Source organism: Phaethon lepturus, unplaced genomic scaffold, assembly GCF_000687285.1.
Source record: "Phaethon lepturus isolate BGI_N335 unplaced genomic scaffold, ASM68728v1 scaffold23452, whole genome shotgun sequence".
NCBI lineage: Eukaryota > Metazoa > Chordata > Aves > Phaethontiformes > Phaethontidae > Phaethon > Phaethon lepturus.
In genome coordinates, this window is record NW_010525872.1 from 15859 (window position 1) to 39569 (window position 23711).

Consider the following 23711-nt stretch of genomic DNA (forward strand, 5'->3'; position numbering starts at 1 on the left):
AGAATTCTTGAAACTTAGTTAGTGTTAACTAACACTCCTAAAATTACAATCTGTTTTCTGATTTTCAACGTGTAAGTTGAAAGATAAGTTGATAAGATTCTAATTCTACCTAAAACTCTTAGCAGCAATGCATTTTGTCCTTCATGTCTCAAAAAATTAAGCCATGTGAAAGAGAAAAAAACACCATGACTGGAACTCCTACTCTGACCACCAGACAAAAAATGGTGTACACAAACTTTAACTCTCCAGATAGTGTGGAGATACTAAACCGTAAATAACCCAGATAATACTTCTATGAGGCATCTAATCATTCTCCTAATTCTAATGCAAAAAATAAGCTATAAAAATTAAGTTTCTTCCACAGAGCGAACAACACCGAGTCTCCATCTGGTTTTGGTTTCCTCATCTGCAGTAAGACATGCCTTAAGGAAAGAGGTGAAGAAGGAAACAGTAAAGATGATTTGAATCTCACTTCTTAGTAACAGCTATATTTACAGAGGGAAGAAGAAACTTATTTTTCCATCCTCAAGAATTTGGAAGAGATGTCTCCAGCAAGATGTCATAAAACATGCATACTTTGCCTACTTGTAGGTCATTAGCACTTCAATTGATAGCTTGAAAAATACTTTTCCTATTGAGACAGAAAATCTAATTGCTTACTGCAAGACAAAATTCCCTAGTTTTACAGTGAATTGCCTTGTCTATTTGTGTAACACATCTGTTAATGCAGTTTTAAATATGATAGGTGTCACAGGATCCCTAAGGATCTAAGATCTAAGAACTAAGTTAACTGAGAAGAACTAGTTTTGAGTTTATAGGCCAGCTCTTAAATATGCTTCATTAAGAAAAAAGTAATCCTTAAGTAACAAATTAAGATCACTAGTGCTCTTATAAACTCTGGCTCACGTTTACCTTACTTTTTTAAATAGTTGGGCAATAAATCTTAGGTTCAGTTTTTAGAATACCATGTCTTTGCAATTTTGCTAGGGGATTTTATCCCAAATTTCAGGATAAATAAATACTGTTTGATTTGCATAGATACTTTTTTCATCTCCAATATTTATATATATGAAAAAGTGTTATGCAAGAGGAGGGATAAATACTAGGATTGTTGACTGACTGACAAAAAGAGGTTATCTGAGTACATACAGGTAAACATCTTACTAAGCAGATATTAACATCAAAGTAGGAACAACACTTTGAACATTTTTTCCATTTGACCAGTTAGTAGAGTTAACTGCATTTTCATGCACTCCTCCTTTTAGCCCTTTTCAATTTTCTTTTCTCTTGGATTCAGCAGCAGATGGAAAACGAAAAACACAACCAGGCTATTTTTAATATAATACCCCAAATTCCTGCATATGGTTAGCTGACATTCAAGAACATACTGCATACTGCGTAAGTGCAAGCGTGTGAAGGAAAGATTTACAAATAAAGAATCCTGTCATTATCTGTTCTCCTGAAATTCATGTTTCTTGTTTGAAGTTGTATTAACATGTCTTGTTAAGTAACTAGAGGAGAAACAATTTGTAGAATAGTGTCTCTGTATAACCATGACACTGTCAGTTTTAAAAGGGACTTCTTTCTTTTTTTCTTTTAATAAAGTTACCAGTTCTTCTGTACTTTAAGGGATTACAGCAAAGATACTAAGAGTGTTTTCATAATCAAGCCACTGGACCATATTCTGATGAGATGTGCTGGTGTACATTTCCTATAATTTTTGACAGGTACCTTTAAAAAACTCTACCTTAATTTTTAACATGGGATGATCAAAAGACAAACTTTGTTACTTGTGTGTTCGAACTGTGAATTCCTTGTACCAGAGGTATGTTCCCTGTGCTTTCTGCCCAGAACTTGTATTTATTAAACTGCTTAAGAGCTCCAGTAAAGACCAAATAAGTAATAATGGATGCCTAGCTTTACTTTGATTCCATATCAACTACAAAAAATAAAATACTACTATTAATTCACTTCTAGCCTTTCTCATACAGAGTTGCACTAATGTTACTTGCACCTCTCATATCACTTAGTGACATAGCTTGTCCTTTGCCCCACATAAGTTTTCCTCCACTTAGAAAGAATTTCTACAGGATTAGGTGTTTATAACAAAACACAACAGCAAAGTTTGACGTGGAGTTTAATTTTCTGGACCTTTAAAAAAAAAAAATCCCCAAATGCACTTTAAACTGCCTTTAATGTCTTTACTTACTTTGTTTTCACTTAGTACTTGCTTATGTGCCATAAACTTTTAATTCTTGGTCTCATTCATGAGCAGAACAGTTTCTGTTAATATTTATAAGAGTAATTTTATTTGGAAATTGGAGAATCAACTCTATTCTTTAATAATTCATAATTTTATATAATGATCAGAGTAGCTAGCAGTATGATTACTAAAAATAAATCACAGCTATTGGAACTTTCAACACTCTCAGTAGTTACCATTATTCAAAATACCAGCACATTTGCTTTACAAATGAAAACACTCTGAAGGGAATAAGGCTTCAAAGCAAAGACTTTTAGGAAAGGTATTCAGGCAAGTGAAACTATTTATTTTTAGTACCATTTACCTGTAGTGTGTCTGCTGTCTCCCCATCACCCACCGCAGTTACTATGATAGTCCCCATTGGCAAGGATAGGTATAATACGTCTCAGCAATAGACTGAAATTTGAAAGCTTGTTCAAATTTTCGATTCTGTGCACTGTATGTACAATAAACTCAGGAATATTACAACTTCAGCAACACTGTAATGTTACACTCCTTGGTTCAGCTAAGGTGCAAAAAGTGCAAAATGGTACGTGAGCAGAGCTTTCAGACCCTGTCACCTTTGAGTATGAACATAACAAGCAAGGGACGCAGGAGCTGGAGAACGCTATCAGTCTGTACCTGTCCCAAAGCAGACAATCTGGAGCGGTTACTTGAGGCACCAGCCTGTGACAGATTGCCACAAGCCACTCAGCTCCATCCTCTAACCGGGTGGATCATGCATCTCCTCATAACTGACACGCCAGCAGTGGTCCACCACTGCCATACCTGATACTGCCTTTCACTGGGGAGGGAGCTGTGTCAGCTGAGGAGGTGTATCAGGAGGCCAGCTCAGCTAAGCAAGGAAGCCAGAGCACAGCCTGAATGTGAAAAAGGCAGCATACGGGATGGGGGAAGACAGGCTACAAAGGAAGAACTGAGAAACACTGCCTGGGCATGTGGGGATGGCTACTGTCAAGGAAGCCAAAGCTCAGGTGGAGTTGAGACTTGCAAGGGATGTGAAGTGCACAAAGAAGAGCTGCTGCTGTATTAGTGGTAAAAGGCTGACAAAGGAAAATGTGGGCCCATTGCTAAATGGGGCGGGTGACAAAGTGACATTAGGCACAGGTCATAGCAGGTCCCTACCATCTTCTTTGCTATCCCCAGCAGGTTGTGCCAGGCCTCTCCACTTTATGGCAGGACTTAAGTCCTGGAGGAGAGGGGCAACCAGCTGGGGATGTTTATATTAAAGAAGCAGGGGAAAAAACATTGCTTACTGATTCTGACTGCAAATATGAACAATGAAAATATAATACAAATTTAAGCAACACAGAAGAGAATTGCTCATTCCCAAATATTGGCAAGATCAAAAATTTTCTTTCTTTGGTGAATTTTTAATTCGGTGCCTACACTGAATTTCGCACTTTCGAGTAAAAGGAAAAAAAGGTGACAAGTTTTGAAGCCCTAAAAATCTAGGTCAGTTATCACTCATGCTAAGTAGCCATCCAAATACCATATGGGCAAAATAAAGCAGTGGCAAATCCGATGTACTTTTCCCAAAATGGATTGAGTATTTCTGTTCTTCCTAAAAGGCAGTAGTACAAGGCAGGTAACCAGATCCAACCTCATTTGTTGGGCAAATTCAGGTATGTGAAAGATAACAGTGTCTGCTCCCTTTATTTTACAACAGAGAGTAAGACTTATTTGAATAGAAAAAGAATGCCAGTCTATTTTTTTATATACATATAATATTCAGTGTGTGTGTATATATACACACACAGAGAAACATACTATTCTATAGCATATATATAAGTTATTTATGTACATACACTTACTATTTAAAGAGAATTTTCTTCTTTTCTTTTATTGAGATTTAGCTGGGCCTTTAAGAACTCCAGACTAACTTTAGAGTTGTTGATTTACGATTACACACTGAAAAAGCTGATGTTTAGTTCAGCTCTCAAACAACACATAGCAAGAATTTACTGAAACTTTCAAAGAACCAGTAAAAGTCTACTTTATATGTAACAGTTAAATGACTGATTCTTGTTTTTACTGTTTGGTCCAGTTGCCTCTTTCAGATTCTATTTATTATTTTACATACAATAGATCCCCCCAGGCTCTGACTGGGTAAGTAACCTTCGACAAGTGGGAGTATGCACAAAATGGCATCCAGATCCCCACATGTGACATACTGATGCATTCTGCATTATCACACACAGCAGGAGCTCAGGAAACGCTCACTGCAAGAGGCTACAGAAAGAACAATGTGTGGTGTTAGATAAATGTCTCACACTGAATACGCAGCTGAACATTAGGTCACCCAGCTTTACAAACCAAGCACAAGGCATTGCAGACTTCTGTGATAATTAAACAAAAAGTACTATTCATGTGCAAAAACAACGCTTTCCGTCTTGCACTACAGGTGGCAGTGAACAACAAACTCTGATGTTCAGGATGCCTCTTCGATGTGATGAATTCAGTCTACCCATTCTCGCTCTTTTATTACAACGCCCTTAAGATTTCCCTCAGACAAAGCCATTCTTTTCTTCCCACAGCCCCTGTGCATCTTGTGAAACTCTGAGACACCTGGATAACTCCTCTTTTTCCTACTTTGTCCTACTTTGTATGTTCTTACTTTGCTACAGAAAAAATTCCATTTTACAATTCTCCCTGTCTGCAAGAGGCGCTGATTCCATTCACCAGGGTCCTCTCATAGGACAACAACAAATGTGCTTCGCCTGCTTTGAAAATGTTATGTGGACATTAAGCACTACCTTTCAGCTGAGGAAGAAATTACTTTGCTCCAGAACTAAGATTGCTGCCACTAGATATGCCTCCCCCATTCAGCTTCCTAACTCTTCTTACCTGACAAAGAGGCAGACTTCCCAAAGCAGTACTGAGCTTGCAGGTCTACATAAAGTTTATAATATGTAACAACCGGTACCACAGGGCTATTTATTGTGCCTCAGAAAAAAAAAAAAAATCATTCAAATCTCCAAATTAATGGAAAGCAAGAATAAAAATAAAAAAACCCAACACTACTAGACTACTTTCATATATGAATCTGTATTTCCACAGATGGATCAGTGTAATCCTGGACGTACAGATAAACAGGGGGACAGCCCTGCAGAAAGGGAGCTGGGGGTTGTACTGGTTTGGTAAGCTCAATGAGCCAGCAATGTGCCCTGGTGGCCAAAATGTCCAACTGTATCCTGGGGTGCATTAAGCACGGTATAGCCAACTGTCTGAAAGAAGCAATTGTCCCTCTACACTCAGTATTGGTGCAGCCACACCTTGAGTACTGTGTGCAGCTCTGGGCTCCACAATCTAAGAAGGATATAAATAGAATGTGTCCAAAGGAGGACAACAAAGATGGTGAAAGGACTAGAGGGCATGACTTGTGACAGCAAATGAGGATATTAGGTTTGTTCAGCTTAGAGGAGACTGAGGGGTGACCTCATTGCTGTCTACAACTTCCTTATGAGTGTGGTGCTGATCTCTGGTTCCTGGTGATAGGATGTGAGGGACAGGCTTAAAGCTGCACTAGGGAAGTTCAGAATGCATATTAGGAAAGATTTCTTCAGTGAGAGGGCGGTCAAGCACTGGAACAAATTCCCCAGGAATTAAATTGCATGGAAAAGGAATGGACATTGAACAACATAAAGAGCCACGTCCTGCTCTCTGTTTTGCTGAGGTAAATCTAGAACAGATGTGAACACAGAAGTTTAAATAGTCGATAATTTTTACTCACTCGACAATCCCGCTGTAGTGTTTTCATTAGAGCGCTGTGTGTTTCAGAATCAAAATACAACCCTTCATGCATGTCTTGCAAGAAATCCAAGTCTTTGAATGTAGGGTTGGACTTCTCCCTCTCTTTTCTTGATGCTCTCCGTTTGTATGTGGAGCCTTTCAAGTCATATGTGAAATGCATTTTCAAGGCTCGTGGCAAAACATTGTTCATTACAACAATTCTAATGTTAATGCCTCCTGACTGAACGCAGTACAGCCCATAAAATTTGGGTAGAAGAGTTCTTGGATTCTGGTTCAGATTCTAAAACAAAAGAGATATAGTTATATATATCTATTTTTTATAAACTTCCATGCTTAAGAAAGGTTTTTTTTAATACTAAAGAACATTAACAAACATCAAGAAAACCGTGCATGTTTTCCTATTCAGTATAGTTTCTTCGACCAGTTGATTTTCTTTGTGGGCCTGTATTTCAGAAAGCTAGCATAAACACTGCCTTTTTGCCAGGAACTTATATCGGCCCAGAGTAGAGCAGTAACTGCATTTAGGCCAGGTTTCTCTTTCTCACATCCCATGAAAGAGCAGACAAGCCCAAACCTAAAGGCATCCTGAAGACTTAGTTTATTTATTCTGACATGAAAAACTTCTGCATTCCACCTGCTGGAAAGATTTGAGGTCAAATGTAGTTCTTACTACCTTGACTTGGATTCTGAAAAACAGAACATCTGCTTTTCACATTGAAGCTTAATGCCAAATGATCAGGTTGTCTCCTCAGGAGTGTGAGGTCATAACAGAACCACGACTGACCATCAGAACAGAAAAGAGTGAAATAATCCAAATTCCACAACAGGAGAGGATAAGAGGGGTGACAGCAAAAAACCCCGTTCTTAATGTAACTAGTCTCAGGTTTTTTGCATAAAAAAGCAAGAAGAGGAAAAACTATTTCAAGTCTCACATGAATACTAAGTCACAAGATACAACTATGGGAAGACAGTACTTTCACAGGAAATTACTGCAGTGATTAAAGTTTTATACTTTGGAAACACTTGCATATGGTAGCAGTGTGAATAAAGTTTACAGAAAGCAAGCAAAGTGGCTTTTTATTTACTTGTAATAATGCCAACTTATGATTACAAACACCAACAACAAAGTACCTGCCACTGTTGCTCTTTTTGATGCTGTCAGTGCATAATTTTTTTAAACAAACAGTGAATCCATGTTACTTTAGTGTAATAATGACAATATTTCTCATTTTTAGTACAAGTGAGAGGGTAACTTTTCAATATTTATTTAAGAAAGTAAAGAAAGAAAAGTCAGTCAGACACAGGTCTAATACTCTAAAGTCCTGCATACCACCCAGAAGAATCTGTTCATATGTGAGAGCCTTTTGTTGAAAAAAGAAAGTTTTGAACAAATTATATGGATAAAAATTATTTTTACATAATTGTTTTAATACATAAAAAATGGCAATTAGAAGTACTCCACAAACAAGAGTGAAACTGACCAGTCTAGTTTCTTTGTCTGCTCTGAGTGAAATGCAGAGGGTAGACAATCACAAACTGGCAAAAAAAAGTTGAATTACAAATGCAGAAACCTTTTTTTGTTACTAGCTTATTAGAAGCAAAGTTTAGTATCAAAGATGACATTCAGCTTCATCTTGAATGCTAAAAGAATAGCAATTATTATCTTAAATATATCCTTGATTTATATCTATACTTTCTGATGGGTGTGCAGGGTACAAAGTTGAAAGGTAAAAGATGCCAAAAACGCTATAAAAAATATGGATAAAGCCAATGAAAGATTAAAAGACAAGAAAGGAAACAGAATCTTCAGAAGTGTGACATGAAACAGGAAAGCTGCAAGTCAGATACAGTCTTCAATTACTTACCATATAATAACCTGGCAAGAGCTTCTGAAGAAACTCAGCCTCCTTGTGTTGAACTGTTTTGATGATGAACTCGTCATCACTAGTTACAAAAAATAAGGACCCACTGGCACCCGGGTTGGATAATTCAATTAAAGGCTCACTGCAGATTGAGTACTGGAAGAGACAAAAATAGTTTTTCACTGCCAATGCATGTGTTACTCAAATACAAGTTTAATACACAGAACTGCAGGTTCAAATAGGCACAGAAGAAACATGGAGTTTATTCTTTTGGCTTCAGCTGCAGCAACTCTACTACTGTACTGGGTCACAATAATTTAACTGAGATCTGGCAGGGCAGCTGTTACACTCCACTCTGCCCAGGACATGCTGGACAGCCGTGGAAGAGCAGTTGGCAGCTGAGTGTACAGTCCCTCTTTATACCCAACTGCATCAGCCGGTGGTTGAGGTGGAAAGAATCCATCCCAACACTGTCAGCATTGCAAATTCTTGAGTCAGAAGCCCTAAGATGACATCTTCACTGCAACTGTTCGCTTTTCATAGCTGTTTATGAAACAGGTACAGGAAGATGTTAGACAAACACACTGGGAGTAGAGGCTTTTTCACTATAAGCAAATAGGCAAGTCCTATTCTGTGAAACTGGGACTGAAACCATTAGAATAATAATCTCGGTGTAGCTGCCAAGGTAGTTTTCTGACTGGAAACCACTCGAGACAGAAAAACTAAAAATATCAGAAAATTTTGGAAAGCCTGCTTAGACAGTCTTTCTTCCACTGGGAGACAGTAACCATTATGATCACATTAAGGAGGAAAAAGACAGCAAGGAGTATTCCTTACTAGTAGGACCAGATCTCACACAGAGGTTAATGTAGATTTAATAAAACTCCATTAATTCAGAGTTTATGCTTCATTCAAACTAAATGGAGAAGAGACATTAAGCTCAAAACTGCAGAAAAATCCCTTTATGTTAAACTTGAGAGATTGTTTAGAACATAGTATCATTAAACTTTCATTCACACACTCTTTTCCTTGGTTATATATCATCAATTTTACACACTTGGAGATTTACTGTACAGTCCAATATTTTAGGATTTCAGTCTTTGAAAGAAAGAAAATTACATAAGACACGAATTGTGAGTAGTGTAAGCACCAGGGAATTATTCTTAGGAATGCAGTATGTCTTCAGGTCTTCCCAGAACAAAAGGAATAACTGTTTCAGTACAAATATCTGGTTTATTGGGTTATTGCCTGAGATGAGTTGAGCAATTCCACATGAAAAAACAGTTTTGTTTGTTGAAAACAGCTTTCACTGAATTTAACTTGAGTCTTGCCATTGATTTCAGTGGGTGGTGATAGCAAAGAAAAGTCATACAAGAAAATCTAATAAATATGTTCTTTTGTGAGCACTTGAACTAAAGAAGCATGCTTCCTATGGACTCAAACCACTGCCTTAATGCTCCAGCTGAGGCTTTTCCCATGCTTCCAATTTTTAAGAGACTTTTGCATGCTATAAAAACGTTACCTGTTTCTATCCCTGCTCCTCCAGTTCAGTCAGTTCCAATTAATATGAGATCTTTCTTATTAAACCCTATAGCTGCAATTGTCTACAGATAGAACAGCAATTCTGATCTGTAACACTACAGACCTTCAGAGCAAAACAGCAGTTATACTGCAACCCCTGCATTTTGCTTGCCAAAATATATAAAGCTTCATGAGTAACTGTCATTGTTGTAAGCATTTGACACCAATTAGGCTAAACATTAAAGCTCAATAAAACAGTACAAGCACAAGTTATTAACCTACATTGTGCGTTGATCATTTTACGGTTGAGCTCATTCCTGTAAAATAAAAGGCTACCCAAGTGCCACTATACAAAGAATCCAGCTAATTTTGACTAGACACTTAGGAAAGCCAAATCAAAACTGAAAAGTAAGAAAATCCCCAAGCCCTTGACAATTACGTACTTCATAATCAAGAAGTTTCCCTGCAAAATGCGGGCACTCCATGAAGTTTCCAGTGATAATTTAATTCTACCAGCAGTTCAAATGTATTTACCCTTGTTATTGAGCCTGACTCCTACAATGCATTACTGCTCAACCCTCTTGGAAGTGGTGAAACGGTAAATCTTTGTGCTTGTCACTGTAAATTAACAGTGTAAACTCACATATGCTTGCAGTAATTTCTCCTCTTTTTATTTTACTTCCCTTCCCCTTCAGCTGCAGTTGGACAATCAATTAGCATATTGTTAAAGTGTTTTAGATATCAAATTGCAATTACGGTCACTACATGACAGATCCAGATTTCACAGAAACAAGAGGGACTGTTCAGCCAGAACCCTGACATAGGCTACTGGGAGCAAACTCTTAACCAGATGTTTTGGTCATAACCAACTGGGAAAAGGCTCCCAAACTAAAAATAGTTGTGTTTTACGATCATAGTACCCATCTGATCACATCTGTCTCTGGACCACAAGGGACTGCAACCTGCTCTGATTGCAAAGTGATGCCCATCTAGAATCAGGAACAACAAAAATAGATTCTAACATGCTTGCAGAGCAGGTATAACCCTAACAGTGGCAGGCATCAGTTACAACACCACACTCTGAAATTCCACATAAGGTGTTGTTATATTGTATGTAATACATATTTATGTATTATACATAATATTCTATTATATTTTGTATATTATGTAACATATTTCACAGAAATACCTGTTTGTTGAAGGAAATCTGCTTTTGCATTTTCAAGAAAAGAAGGTGCACTTACATCTTGAAACTAGCTTTTCTAGTTGCCCCTTTTTCCTTGGAAACATACCACTAGTGTCTTTTGCCATGCCAAGAGGAAAAATAATCTGGAACAAGTTGCCTTTGCTGGCAATTTTCCTCAGGGATTACTCGTTTTATAGCTAAACTGAGTGACACAAATCTCTTACCAACAGCAAGCAGTCTTTCTATAATCTTTAATTTCTGTTACTGCAAATGCTTCCTTAAATGGAATAGAAGTTGCAGGTGATAATAGCTTTACTCTAGGAAGTACAGCCTTTTTAGCAACTGGCAACACAGCCCGAATACTTTGTCTTTCACCAGGTCCATAAAAGCAGATAGATAAACAACATATTAAATAATGACACCTTTACAAAACTCCACCTCAACTACACTCCCCTGCTACTAACATCTATAATTCAAAGGACTATGTGTTTTTATATATAACTATATATATAGTTGGGGCTAGTAATAAAAAATCCATACATAGTCCTAAGAATTAAAATCAGAGATCTACATTCAACCTAAATAAAAGCAAAACCAGCTAAGTTTTGCTTTTAGGCTCATTGTCCAAGAAGGACGTATATAACACACTTGAACACAGCAGAAGTCAGTGAAGTAATATATTAAGTAATGGTTCAGCACTATTTAATAAATTTTTCTTTTTTAATCATTCAAGTTCTTCCAAATTATTTTGGGGTTAAAAAAAACAGTTAATAATGGAACAAAATGGAACAAAAAGGTCTGGAAACTCATTCAAAAGAAGTTAACAATAAAACACTGATGTATCAAATCACTGGTTTGTACTGGGACTCTTATTTGTTGGCTGGACCAGCGTGAGACAAACTGGACTGGAGGCAAACATCTAGAAAACAATCCAGCTCTTTGCTTTCACACTAACCTTCCAAAAGCAGAACTACAGAAGTAGAAAAATTGCACATCCTCATCTCTGGCAGTGCACAAAGTGGTTCTACCAAGTAAAGCCTGCTTTTGTGATGGCAGCAAATGCATCACTTTTTTCTCATGTAAATAGCTGAATACTGAGAAGGAGTAAGTCTTCAAACTATAAAATACAAAAAGATACTCTAAAATGCTTCTTTTTTGGCCCATCACCCACTTTTCTCAAGGCTAGATGAGAACATTTGCAGACAAACACTTCTTTAATGACGTGAATAAATAATGCAAATAGCACAAGAGCACTTTATTAGAACTGAATTGGTAGAAGTCATAGAAGTACCGATTGTAACTTCTCTAGAAACAATGACCTGAATGAGCAGTAATACTCAAATTACTCTAGTCAATAAACAAGGCAGGTTTTTCTAGGAATTGCCTCAAAGATGAAGAACTAAAATTTGCATAAAACACTAAAAATATTCACTAGTTACAAGCCACTCCACACAAAAAATTTACTACCCATTTGGGCACAGTTGTCTTCTGTCACTATGAAACTAGCATACATTATAATCATTTGTAACTCAAAGGAAAACTGCAAGCTCTTACCAAGTAATCATCAGGCTTGATACCAAAAAGTTCTCTGAAATAGCGGAAGGCAAGAGGTGCATACGTCTTAAATCTGAAGTCAGGGTAATGATGAGCAGGAGTGAGATTGCTCCCTTCACTGAAAACAAAAACAAAAATAAACCAAACCCAATTATTACTGAGCAATTTTTAGTGACCTCCTTCTTGCAGCTAGTTTTACTGCCTGAAGCAGCCTAACTCAACCATTGGCCTTCTGAGACAAGTCATAAATGTGGATAAGCCTCCCTATCACCATTAATCAGTGCAATAGAAATGTCTGTAAGAGACAGAATACTGCCAGCAAATTCCTTTCTCCTGCCTTAAAGGAAATGACTGTTATCACCACTCACATCCATTTGCACAATGATCTGGTTTAAACCAATGCTACAACTTCTCATCAAGGGGAAGCCAGTCTAACAGCTTACTGATGCATGAAGGGTCACTCCACCTCATGTAAGCTCTTGCAAAACGTTTGGAAGTCAAGGCAGCAAAACAACTTCACACCAGCTTGGTGACCTGAATTGGTTTGCAGGGGAGTCAGATGGATACCACAGGGCAGAACCGGGTGGCCAGAGCAGTGGGAAGGAAGCAGGACTACGTCTGTGTTTTGGTGCCAGCAAACATTGACTGGTTTAGCCTCACTTATAAAACAGCATCCTCAGCATTAGTCTTTTCTGCACGCTAACTCCAGTTACGGTATCTCACTCTTTCTTGGGAGTACAGTCCACTCTGGCATTGCTGACCTCAAAGTGGTTTTCTGTTTGTCTGCCTGTCACTTCACATATTTTACCCAACCCACCTCAATCTAAACCAGCAGTAGCGTACATGCTCAGTCCGTTAAATAGGAACACGGGGCACAGACGCTTTGAGGAATTCTGGAAAACAGTATGCAGTTATATGCATGATACAGATTCAGACTAGAAGAGGCACAAAGACTACTAGGCTGACCAGCCTGGAAGACAGTTTTTCTCAAAGGAAAAAGTAAAATAAATGAATTAATAATAAAAAAAAAAATCATTGTAGCCTCCTTAGCTCTTCTCCTTGTTTTATATTTACCATCTCACAGTATTTTTAGATTGCAGTTGTATGAGTCTTCAGATGAATACTACAGCGCTTAAGTTAAAGGAAAAGGTCAGCAGTAAAATGCTGCCAGAAGAAAAAAAAAAAATATATATAAAAAGTGCTGGTGGATTAATTTATGATGGAAACTAAAAGAAGGCTTTTAAGCCGAAGAGAAAAGGTTCTACGCTATGATTTCAACACAGACAAGAACAGCCTTAAGGCAAAGTTTGGTCAGTCTCTGAACGGTTTGATAAATAAGAGTACAAAATCCAAGAATTGGCACAGTGGCCAAAATCAGCTCTTCCAGCACTTCTTTACTCATTTACCCTGACTAAATTTTTCAGAAATGCACCTCTATGCTTGGCAATAAGAATATCCAAAGTATACAAAAAAGGAAAAAAAAAAAGCTAGGAATTCACACAAATATGGAAAGGAATAAACTCTGAGCAACTTTCCTGCAAAGACTAAATTAAATCATGAAAATATTTAAGAGCTTTGATCCAGTATAATTACTGCTTGTCATATGAACCTGTAACCTTCTATTAACTACAATTTGATGACAGAAGTCTATCCAACCCACCTGGCTGCCCCTGTAAAACCCAGCGGAACTGAACTGCTGCTAATTAAACAGTGTGAGCTGGAGAACAAACTTTTCCAGGCTCCAGAAATGTATATAGACTCTTGAATAGGAGACAAAAGTGAGGAAAAAAATCAGGCTGTCTGGAAATCACAAATAAAAAAATGGTTGTGGATGACCAAGGATATATACAAAGACATTAGAGTATTGCTGCTTCTTGGAGTGTTAAACCATACAGTTAACAGCTACTGAAGGCTGCCTGGTCCTAATTAACTCATCTGATCACTTTATAATCTACCGTATCACAACTCCAACGTATTAAAAACAAATCCACATGTATTTCATTGTTCCATTATATAGTACAAAATGGAAATCAATAGGATAGTAGGCTGCAGACGCTACTTTTTCTTTACAGTTAGGACTGGCTAACTCTTTTTCCTATAAGGTCTTTCAGCTGCCCAGAACACTGCCAGCCTTGTCTGACGTTAAGTTTTACACAGCTGGATGTGTCTCATTGAATGTTTGTGCAATATGAGGATGCCACATGGGTAATATATAGCTACAGTGGGAACCTGGGGACATATTGGTAAATGCATTTAATTGTTGCAAGATGCAGACAAGAACAGAACAGTGTTCTCTGCTGAAGCATCACATCATTGTCAAGGAAGATTAATCATCTCAAATTTATTAAAAAGCCCTACCTTTCAGTACATAAATACCTTTACAAATCTGCTTCCTGCAGCCATAACTCAAAAGCTTCTTTTGTGAAAACATGGCAATAAATAGATTACATGTCCTTACTACAGCAGAACATGTACTGTTGTTGGAACCTCACCAAGCTGAAATGAACACAGGCAGTTTGCTATGATAACACCATGAGTCCAAGAAATTTCGTAAGTGCCTATGGAGTAAAATGACCGATACTGGGTCTGCAGGTAGACAGTAATGCATAAGTAGAAATTTATTCCAGAATAATTGCAAAATAGAGCAATTATTTTGGAACAGCATCTACACAGAGGGCAATTCCATGTATTTAGAGCATATAATCTTACTTTATTACAGATATGACCGTCAATTTCGCTATGCAGACAAGTTTCATTATTCTTTGTAAAACCATTTTTAAAAATCCCTTTTACTAAAGGTCCGCAGAGGTTTTTATCATACCCTACCATTTATGTTAAACATATTAATTGGTTTCCCCTTCATTGCCTAACAGAATAGTTTATAGGATCCCAACAGTAAGCTCTTCTGTGATGCAAGAAGCAAGCCTGACACAAATTTAAAATTTCTTGGTTAGCCCTCTGGAATAAAGTTTGTAAGGTTTTCTTGTTGCTATTTTTAACAGAAGAAGCACCCTCACTTCCAGTAATTTCCTACAGTAATGGAAAACCTTTAAATTCCTTGCGGCTGAGTATGTCCTTGCTCTTACCTGAAAAAGACAGTTTCCACTGTACAGAACGCTTGATGTAAATACATCTGTACCTTATTTAGACACAAAATTATTCACCTTGCGCTCTATTAGCTCTTGAGAGAATGTATTTTGTGGTTTCTCTCCACATTTTCTTGGCGCATTGTACAAGTGTGTTTCACTCTGACCGGATTAAAGTATATGTGCAAAGCACTATGTGTAACAACTTTTAATCAGGCTAGGGAGTTTCATGGGGACGATTATGTCTTTGAAGTTGAACAAGAAAAATACCTGTCATCTGTTGACAAAAAATTTAAACTGCAAGATGGACCTTTGGACATAATAGAAATGTACTCTATAAAAACAAAGAAGGTAATTGTATAATGTTCCTCTCAGATAGCTTAGGGCACAGGTCTATCAGAAAAAAAAAAAAAAAAAAGGAAAAAATAAAGGCTTTTAATACCAGCTTTGATTCTGGCAATCTTGAGGAATTCAAATCTCTGTACATGAGCTATGACAAGCAACACAGGCTTTGGAAAGATTAGGAAGCAATTGTAATTTATGAGGTATTTCAATAACCTTAGCTGCAGGACCACATAAAAGGAAAATATAGGTAGGTAGAATAAAAAAAAAAAAAAGAGAGAGAGAGATTTAGCTTAAGTGAGTTTAATAGATAAATTTTATGTATTTCGTTTCTGAATCAAGCACACCTAGAAATGACAGTATGTGCATCTTAACCTGTCTCTTAGTAAATGCTGAGAGTTGATTTAAAGTGTAGGTGGTGCACTACCAAACGGGAAATGAACTAAAACCATTATATTTTTAATGGCTTGCAAAAATTTGCCTAAACAAGATACCCAGATCTGTCTCTTGGCAGCTTTTCTTTACTATGGCCTCACCCTGGCAGGACATACTCAGAAGATAGCACGCCTATCTGAAGGGACAGAGAAGTCTACCTGCATCTCTTGGTAGCAAGCCAAGGCACAGGGCAATGTTAATAGGTTCTCATGTAGCTTTTAACAAAAGAAATAGTCACGCTGTAGTTGTGGGCCCATGTATATCCCTCTTGTACGTATTGTAAAAAGCATAAAGAGGAGAAACACCTCAGTTCTCTCATGTGAAAGCAACTTCTTAAATCTTAAGATCAAAACAAAACACCTAAATTTAAATGCTCCAAATACTAAAAACTGAGTATCCAATTTCAGTTTCTCTGTTCTTGGATAAAGCTGCTCTTTTACAATATATCAAAACGTGTTTAAACTCTACAAACTGTACCCAATAAATACATACTGACAGATCAGGTAGTGCTTTGGTGTATTCATTTCCTATATATAATTTCAGGAATGCAATTGTTTCCAACATGATGGAAGTAGGCATTATGGCTACTGGTACAAATAGGTGTGCGTTTGTTTTTTTTTATACTGTGGGATAAAGTCCAGTGGTAATATCCTTGTTTCTCACTGTATGTTCTCCTATACTTTCGGTTACTATATGCTATCCTAAGCAGTCCCCTGCAAGGCAGCTTTAAAACACAACTAAGTATCTTCAAAACAAGTCAAGCCAATCATACCTATGCGCTAGCTGAATACACAGACAATTTCTTACGACAATGATATGACTATTTCACAACCAGCTGGAGTGCCATTAAAGCAGGAAATACCAGAATACTTTAAAAATAGTTTAAGTATGCTTACATAACCACGCAAGTATCCAGGTTATCACAAGTTTACCAAGAATTTAACACTAACGGAAGTAGCTACAACCAGTAATTCATAATGAACATGTTCTTGCCTTTGTCATCACAGTATCCCCATTTCAAATACTGTTTGTTTGCAAACAGAAATTACTTCTTCCTATGTGTGCTATCACTCTACTCACAAACCATAAGAAGTTGGGTCATCCTGCACATCTCTGCAACTGAAGCACTAAAAGAAGAGCAGCCGCTCTTATCAAAGGCTTCAAGCCACTTTCTTATCTGTCTTGTTAAACGGCCCAGTTGGAAACAAATACAGTGGCATAAGTTACACAACTAAGTGTTTGTGCGAACATTTGAATACTATTCACACCGAGCCTGCAGAGCATTCTATACCTCTTTAATTACAAAGACACCACTTAGCCCATCAGATAACCCATGATACAGGTTTGGTACAAAGTTATTTCCTAGGGCAAGTGTCAGTTTTCCTCATTTTTCTAAATCATTCCTCAAAAAACATACCAAAAACCAGTACACTTCAGGTTTTACTTTTCTTAGTATTTTTGACTACTTATTTGGGCTGTCATCCTAATGCTATCATAATACAATATTAATCTTTTGACATTAAATAGCAGAAAGCACTGAATAGTCTTTCATTAGCATCACTAGAAAGCAATTTGTAATTGAACCAGTTTGCTATACAGATGACTGTAACTGCAGGGTGCATATAGGACAACAGCATCTAACAGACTTACTAGTTGAATTAGAAACCACAGCAAGTGTTCTCAATGTTCTTCAGGTCTAGACCCTGAAAATAAAGTGTATTACAAAGACAAATGCTCAAGACTGATAAACAGCTTCCTGCAAAAAGGTTGAATTCACAGCTGTGCTTAGCAGCAGCCTCCATCTAAGAAAACAAAAAGAGATGGAGCCTGAACCACACTGCCTTGCTCCAAATGCTCTGCATTTCTGAAGCTGCATACGACTGACTAGCCAAAGTTAGCTGACAGAACGGAGCAGCTTCTGTTCAGCTTGTCAAGCATCGCTGTAGAAAACGTGCCTAATTAGTGCATGTCTGCTGGGAGAGCTTAGCAAGCTGCCCCTGTGCCAACCAACTCACAGGCAGCCGCGTGGCCCAGCCACCAGCTTGAGCCACCGCTGCCCGACAAAGACAGGCCTATGCGCTCAGCAGCGAGCCCTTCTCACCACGGCCACGTTACCTGGAGCCAGCTCCACGTTTGAATCAAATCACTGTCAGAACGCTGCTGTAGCCACATTGCACAAATGGCTGATTTTGGAGACCAAGAAATGAACTGGTTCCAACCAAGGAAGCCAGGGGCGCAGAGCGTAACGCAGGAAGGGGGTTGTCCCACGTCTCAACACAGAGCTGACATACAGGACAGAGCGTAGACACGGGCAGGATGCACAACCTCCCCACTGAACCCGCCAGCTGCTGCTGCAGCAGTACCAGCTCCAGGTAAGCAACTCCGTTGCTGGATTTCCAAAACTGCGCTTAAAAGCCAGAAGAGAGGTTCCTTGGAGTAGTTCCCCCTGTGGTTTCACCCTGTTCAGGGCGCTGGGCAGGGACGACAGACACTGTATTCTTCAGAATCAACTGGGTCACTGCAGACTGCACTTGTTTCTCAGTCCCAGGAGCACATTTTCATAGTGCTGTTTAAACTCAGTCTGGACTGTGGTTCTCAGTGAACTCCTTTGTAGCAGCCCCAACTAATACCGCACTTAGTTCCCAAAAACAACATGTTACAAACTCCTGGGCAGCCAGAAGAGAAAGGGACAAAGGGGATCCCACAATGTGAAGCAGAAAGCAAAAAAGATACTTTTCCACCCCCTACACCACTCCAATGTACAAATGGAAGCAAGCGCCTTTGCAATCCAAATCCACCCACTGTACAGAGATACCTGTGACTTCCTGAAATAAACACCTAAATGAATCTGGGCTAAACTCTGACCAATTTAACCCAGTTACACAGTAACTCTGGGCCAGGCATAATCTGTAATCCATGGAGTTATTCCTGATTTACATCAGTAGCTCCCACAATAAGCATGGCAGTTATGTTCAGGTCTGAACCGACCACTTTCATTTTTCTTGGCATTTTTCTCCTTCCTTCATGAATCCGGAACGCCGCTGGCAGCGTTTCACTGTGGTTACCGAAGCTGAGGTAGAGGCGGTGCTGAGAGAGTCGCAGAGACTGTTTATCTTCTGCCACTGATAAAATTTATAAATAACTGTTGACTATTTTCCTCTAACAGTAAAAGGGCACAAGTAAAACCATTTTGCTCGCAGGCTGTCGTTTCACTGCATTTGTGCTAGCTCAGGTCTCCTTCAGCCCTGCCACCAGAGCAGCGGTGCTGCTGCTGTCGAAGCAGCAGGTGTGCCTGTGACTCTGCTTCCAGGTAGAGGTCAGCCCACTGGACCTGCTGCTGTAACTCATTTCAACTAATTGCTTTCAATCAAGATCAATCCAAAAGGGAGAAAAAACCGAGTCATTAAAGTAATGACTTTTAACAACACTGCCTTCACATGTAGGTATCGTTCTAGGAAAAAGTGAAGAGCACCTGAGCCTTATCTGGAAAGAACATGCAACGTTAGCTTTTTGCCTCCTGCTACGGTAACGAAGCTAACTACAGATAAGATGCAGGGGCAATGCACATAATGCCATCGTGAAAGACTCAAGGTCCCAACACCCTCACCAGCTAGAAAGAAGCCTGTACAATCCTAAATTATTACAATTTATGCAAACTAATACCAGTTTGGATTGAAACCATTTTAGATAAATGAATGTGCATGTTACATTGAGACACAGGAAGGACTTGGAAATTTGACATTCCTGTGCATTAGCATAAGAAATCAAGTGCCATGGTTTTAAGAGGTTGCTATGGATAGCCAATTTTTAGTTTCACAGAGAATGTTATCAGCAAGTGCTCTTTATAGAAAGGCTCTCTGTTACAGTAGAGATGACTCACTGTGTTATAGACTCCTGCTTACTAGATAGCCATGCAAAAAAAACAGCTATGCTACTCTGGCCATTACTTTCATTTGTCTAATTTTCCTCATATTATTTATTTATTTATAGGAAACTGTCCAGAAAGCTGCTACTAACACATTTGTCATAAATTTTATGTTAGTGCAAACATTCCTTTGGCTTCTGTTTTCTTTTTAAGCCAGAAGGGATCTGTCCCTTAAAAGCAACATAAACCAGGGAAAACTTATTTCTGAATGTACATGCATGCAGGAGAGAAGACACACACAACATTACGGAGTACGAACCATTTTACTTGTTCCTTTAAAACTATGTTGAAAAAGATAGAGATTAGATTTTCTTCCAAAACTATGCTATGTAATAGAACGGTTTTTGCATGTATGTTTCATTTCATTTCCATGAACTACGAAGCTGGTATCACAGTCAAACAAACTACAGAAGCCCGGATCTCTGTCATAGTCACACATTTCACAAATATGATGGCTCCCTCCCTCTTACTCCATTTTTCAGACCAATACAAACTTTATTACATGATATGCAAATTTCTCAGCTGTAATCTGGATTTTTTTAAAACAAAATTTTGCAATTACAGTGTATGAAAACACATGCACATAGTTAACGTCTCTATTTTTACCTAATGCACAAAAGAAAGACTACAAAACTGTGCACAAACCTTATAGTTAGTACCAGAACAAGGATATGAATACCCTCAATTACTATGAACTAAAGAATATAATGTAAAAGCTTCATTTCAGATAAGAAATAAATTTTCTTCTCCTTAAAGATATCTCAGTTTGGAGGAAAACAGGAGTTGAATCAAACAAATCTACATGAAGAGGGATCAACTTCAAAGTGCCAATTATTTTGTACATTGTAAGTTTAACTTTGTTTTAGTGACATCAGTAATTTTTAAAGATTGTAAATTATTAGAAACAGTTCATGAAGTAGCATTCAAGCAGCATATCAACTAAACTTTGAACGCATCCCCGAATGCAGGGAATACTGCAAACATAGCATGTCCTTATCGAAATGATGGGCATTTAGCACTTCTAAGAACCCAGACAACACTGAACAGAGCAAGTCACCCTGGTTTTGAAATACCTTCTTCCTAAACCTTCTTTGTCCAATTCCTAGCGTATGTAACTTGGAAAAGTTACATGGCACTGTATTTCAGCTTCTAAACTCCCAAAATGAGTATGACCTTGATTTCTCTCATCAGTATAACTATATTATTACAAATTCTATACCATCAACTTGGCAGTGATACAAGCTGAGCTGGCCAAATGCAAAGCAATAATGGTGCACAACCTGTAGTCAGCTAGTAAGAGCTGAGCCTCATCACAGGCTGAAGTCCTGGCTAGAATTTTATAGTGTAGTGTAAATTTTTATATTACTCTTAACACTATAGGACTTGAATTTTCATAAATTCTGACAATACCTCAACAAAGTGTCAAGTATTATTCTCAGTTTTTAGAAACTAAACTGAATCTAAACCAGTATGTGAATGCTGGACATAATACTTGCTTGCACATAGATCCACAAATCACCTCCGTTTATTATTAACAGCTCCTTTAATTCAAGGTGTCACAATTGCTTTCCTTCTCTAGAAGTGACATGTCTCAAATCTTTAATTGAAGTGTGATCTTCCCAGTTTTCTCCCTACCTTCATTTTCAATGACAACATGAAGATAGGATAATTTTCAAGTTCTCATACATTAAACTTACTCTAACCCCATTTTGCTAGAACTGGAAAACAATTCTTGTCTGAAATATTTACTTACAATTATGAAATTCTATTGAAAATAAATTCAATAGGCTTGTCCTTACCTTGGTAGGAAGACACTTTCCACTACATAGAAGTCTTGCATAAGAACATCTCTGTCTGGTTTTGATGTGAGGTTTCCTACTGTGTATCCTATTCCCAGCTGGATAGCACCTTTAATAGCTGAGGATGCAGTCTGTGTAGAAAGTCAGAATTCAAGCATGAGTTTGCTAAAAACAGATTTCTGTTCTTTATCAGTAACATTATATGCTAAGCTTTAATCATTTTCTTAATACTAATGCCATGTCATCTTTATCTCCTAGACCTCAGAGATAACTGCTTTTCAATTAAAAGGTTTAAAAGAAACACTGTGTTGTAGCAAAAGCTACAAAAATCAATTCTCCAGTTGTATAGACTGAGACTTTTCAAACTGCCCTAATAATTTAGCCATTGGGTTCTAACTTATCATAGAAATATAGAATACCAGGTTGGAAGGGACCTCAAGGTTTATCTGGTCCAACCTTTCTTGGCAAAAGCACAACCTAGACAAGATGGCCCAGCACTCTCTCCAGCCGAATCTTAAAATTGTTGGGGAATCCATCATTTTCCTGGCAAGATTATTTCAATGGCTGATTGTTATAATGAAAAATTTTCCTCCTGGGTCCAACTGGGATCTCCCCAGGAGTAACTTGTACCCTTTACCCCTCATCTTTTCCATGCAACTCCTTGCAAAAAGAGAATCCATCTTCTTTGTAGCCACTCCTTAAATACTGGAACACGTTGATAAGGTGTCCCCTAAGTTTTCTTTTCTCAGGGCTGAACAAACCCAATTCTGTCAGCCTTTCCTCATACAACAGGCTTCCCAGTTCTTTCATCATCTTTGCGGCCCTTCTCTTGACCCTCTCTGGCCTGTCCACATCTTTTTTGTATAGTGGGGACCAAAACTGAGCACAGTATTTCAGGTTTGATCTGACAAGTGCCGAGTAGAGTAGAATAATGATTTCTTTATCTCTGCTGATGATGCCCTTATTGATGCAACCCAGCATCCTGCTGGCTTTCTTTGCCATAGCAGCACACTGTTCACTCATATTGAGCTTGCCCATCAGGACCCCTGGGTCCCTTTCCACAAAGCTGCCCCCAGACAGGTATAACCCAGCCTGTGCTATTACTAACAGAGATATTACAAAACAGGTTTTCTTGTTTTGTGAGCAGCAAGTCCAGAAGTGCCTTATTCCTCGTTGGCATATCTACCATTTGTATGAGGAAACAGTTCTCTGTGCATTCCAGGAACTTGATGACATGTGAACTGCTGTATTGTTCTTGCAACAAATGTCTGGGCAGTTGAAGTCACTCACAAGAATGAGTTTCTGTTGACCTGAAGCTTGCTTAAGTGACTCAAACATTGCTTCGTTGGCCTTATCATTTTGGGTTGGAGGTCAGTAGCAGATGCCTACTGTAAGAACTCCCTTAGAGACAACCTCTCTGACCTTGACGCAGGGGCATTTGATAGGGCTTCCACAATTGCCATAGTTGACTTCTATACATTCAGGGTTCTCCTTAACATGGAGCGTGACTCCTTCTCCTCTTCTTCCCTGCCTGTCTTAATGAAACAGCCTATAGCCATTCATCGCAATCCTCTTAAGACATTTCCAGTCTACGCAGACATCCAAGCTGCTTCAGGAGTTTGAAACAGCATGCATTATCTTCTGGAAAAAAACAGTCACAAATTCCAGGCAATTATACATGCAAGCCAAGGCATCACAATGCAGGCTGATGGTTTAAATGCAGAATCTGGATACAGATGTATTTATTAAGTTATGCTTAACAGTCAATGCAAGAGGTGCATTACCTGTGGGGAATCCAGAGATAAATGAGGGAAGAAACATCTCTATATAAAAATCTATATGCATAGAGTAAAATCCCTTAAATTCAACAAACAGGGCTTGCAGGGGAGAGGAGTTCAAAAGGACAGCACCAAATTGTGATAGATACTGTATATACGTAAATTGAGACCACCTCTGGAACTTTCTCATTTGACTAGACAATCCTG

The 23711-nt window shown here is 38.3% G+C and overlaps 1 protein-coding gene across 1 annotated transcript in view; it reads right to left on the minus strand.

The window, feature by feature from the left end:
• PIP5K1B (phosphatidylinositol-4-phosphate 5-kinase, type I, beta) overlaps positions 1-23189 on the minus strand; it is a 38682-nt gene extending 15493 nt beyond the window's left edge. The window contains exons 1-6 of the mRNA XM_010282899.1: positions 23149-23189; positions 22517-22580; positions 21727-21857; positions 12140-12257; positions 7882-8034; positions 5997-6296 (exon numbers count right to left, since the gene is read on the minus strand). Of these exons, the coding sequence (XP_010281201.1) occupies positions 5997-6296; positions 7882-8034; positions 12140-12257; positions 21727-21857; positions 22517-22580; positions 23149-23189 (807 nt within the window). The remainder of the gene's footprint in view (positions 1-5996; positions 6297-7881; positions 8035-12139; positions 12258-21726; positions 21858-22516; positions 22581-23148) is intronic.
• Between the last annotated feature and the right edge of the window lie 522 nt (positions 23190-23711).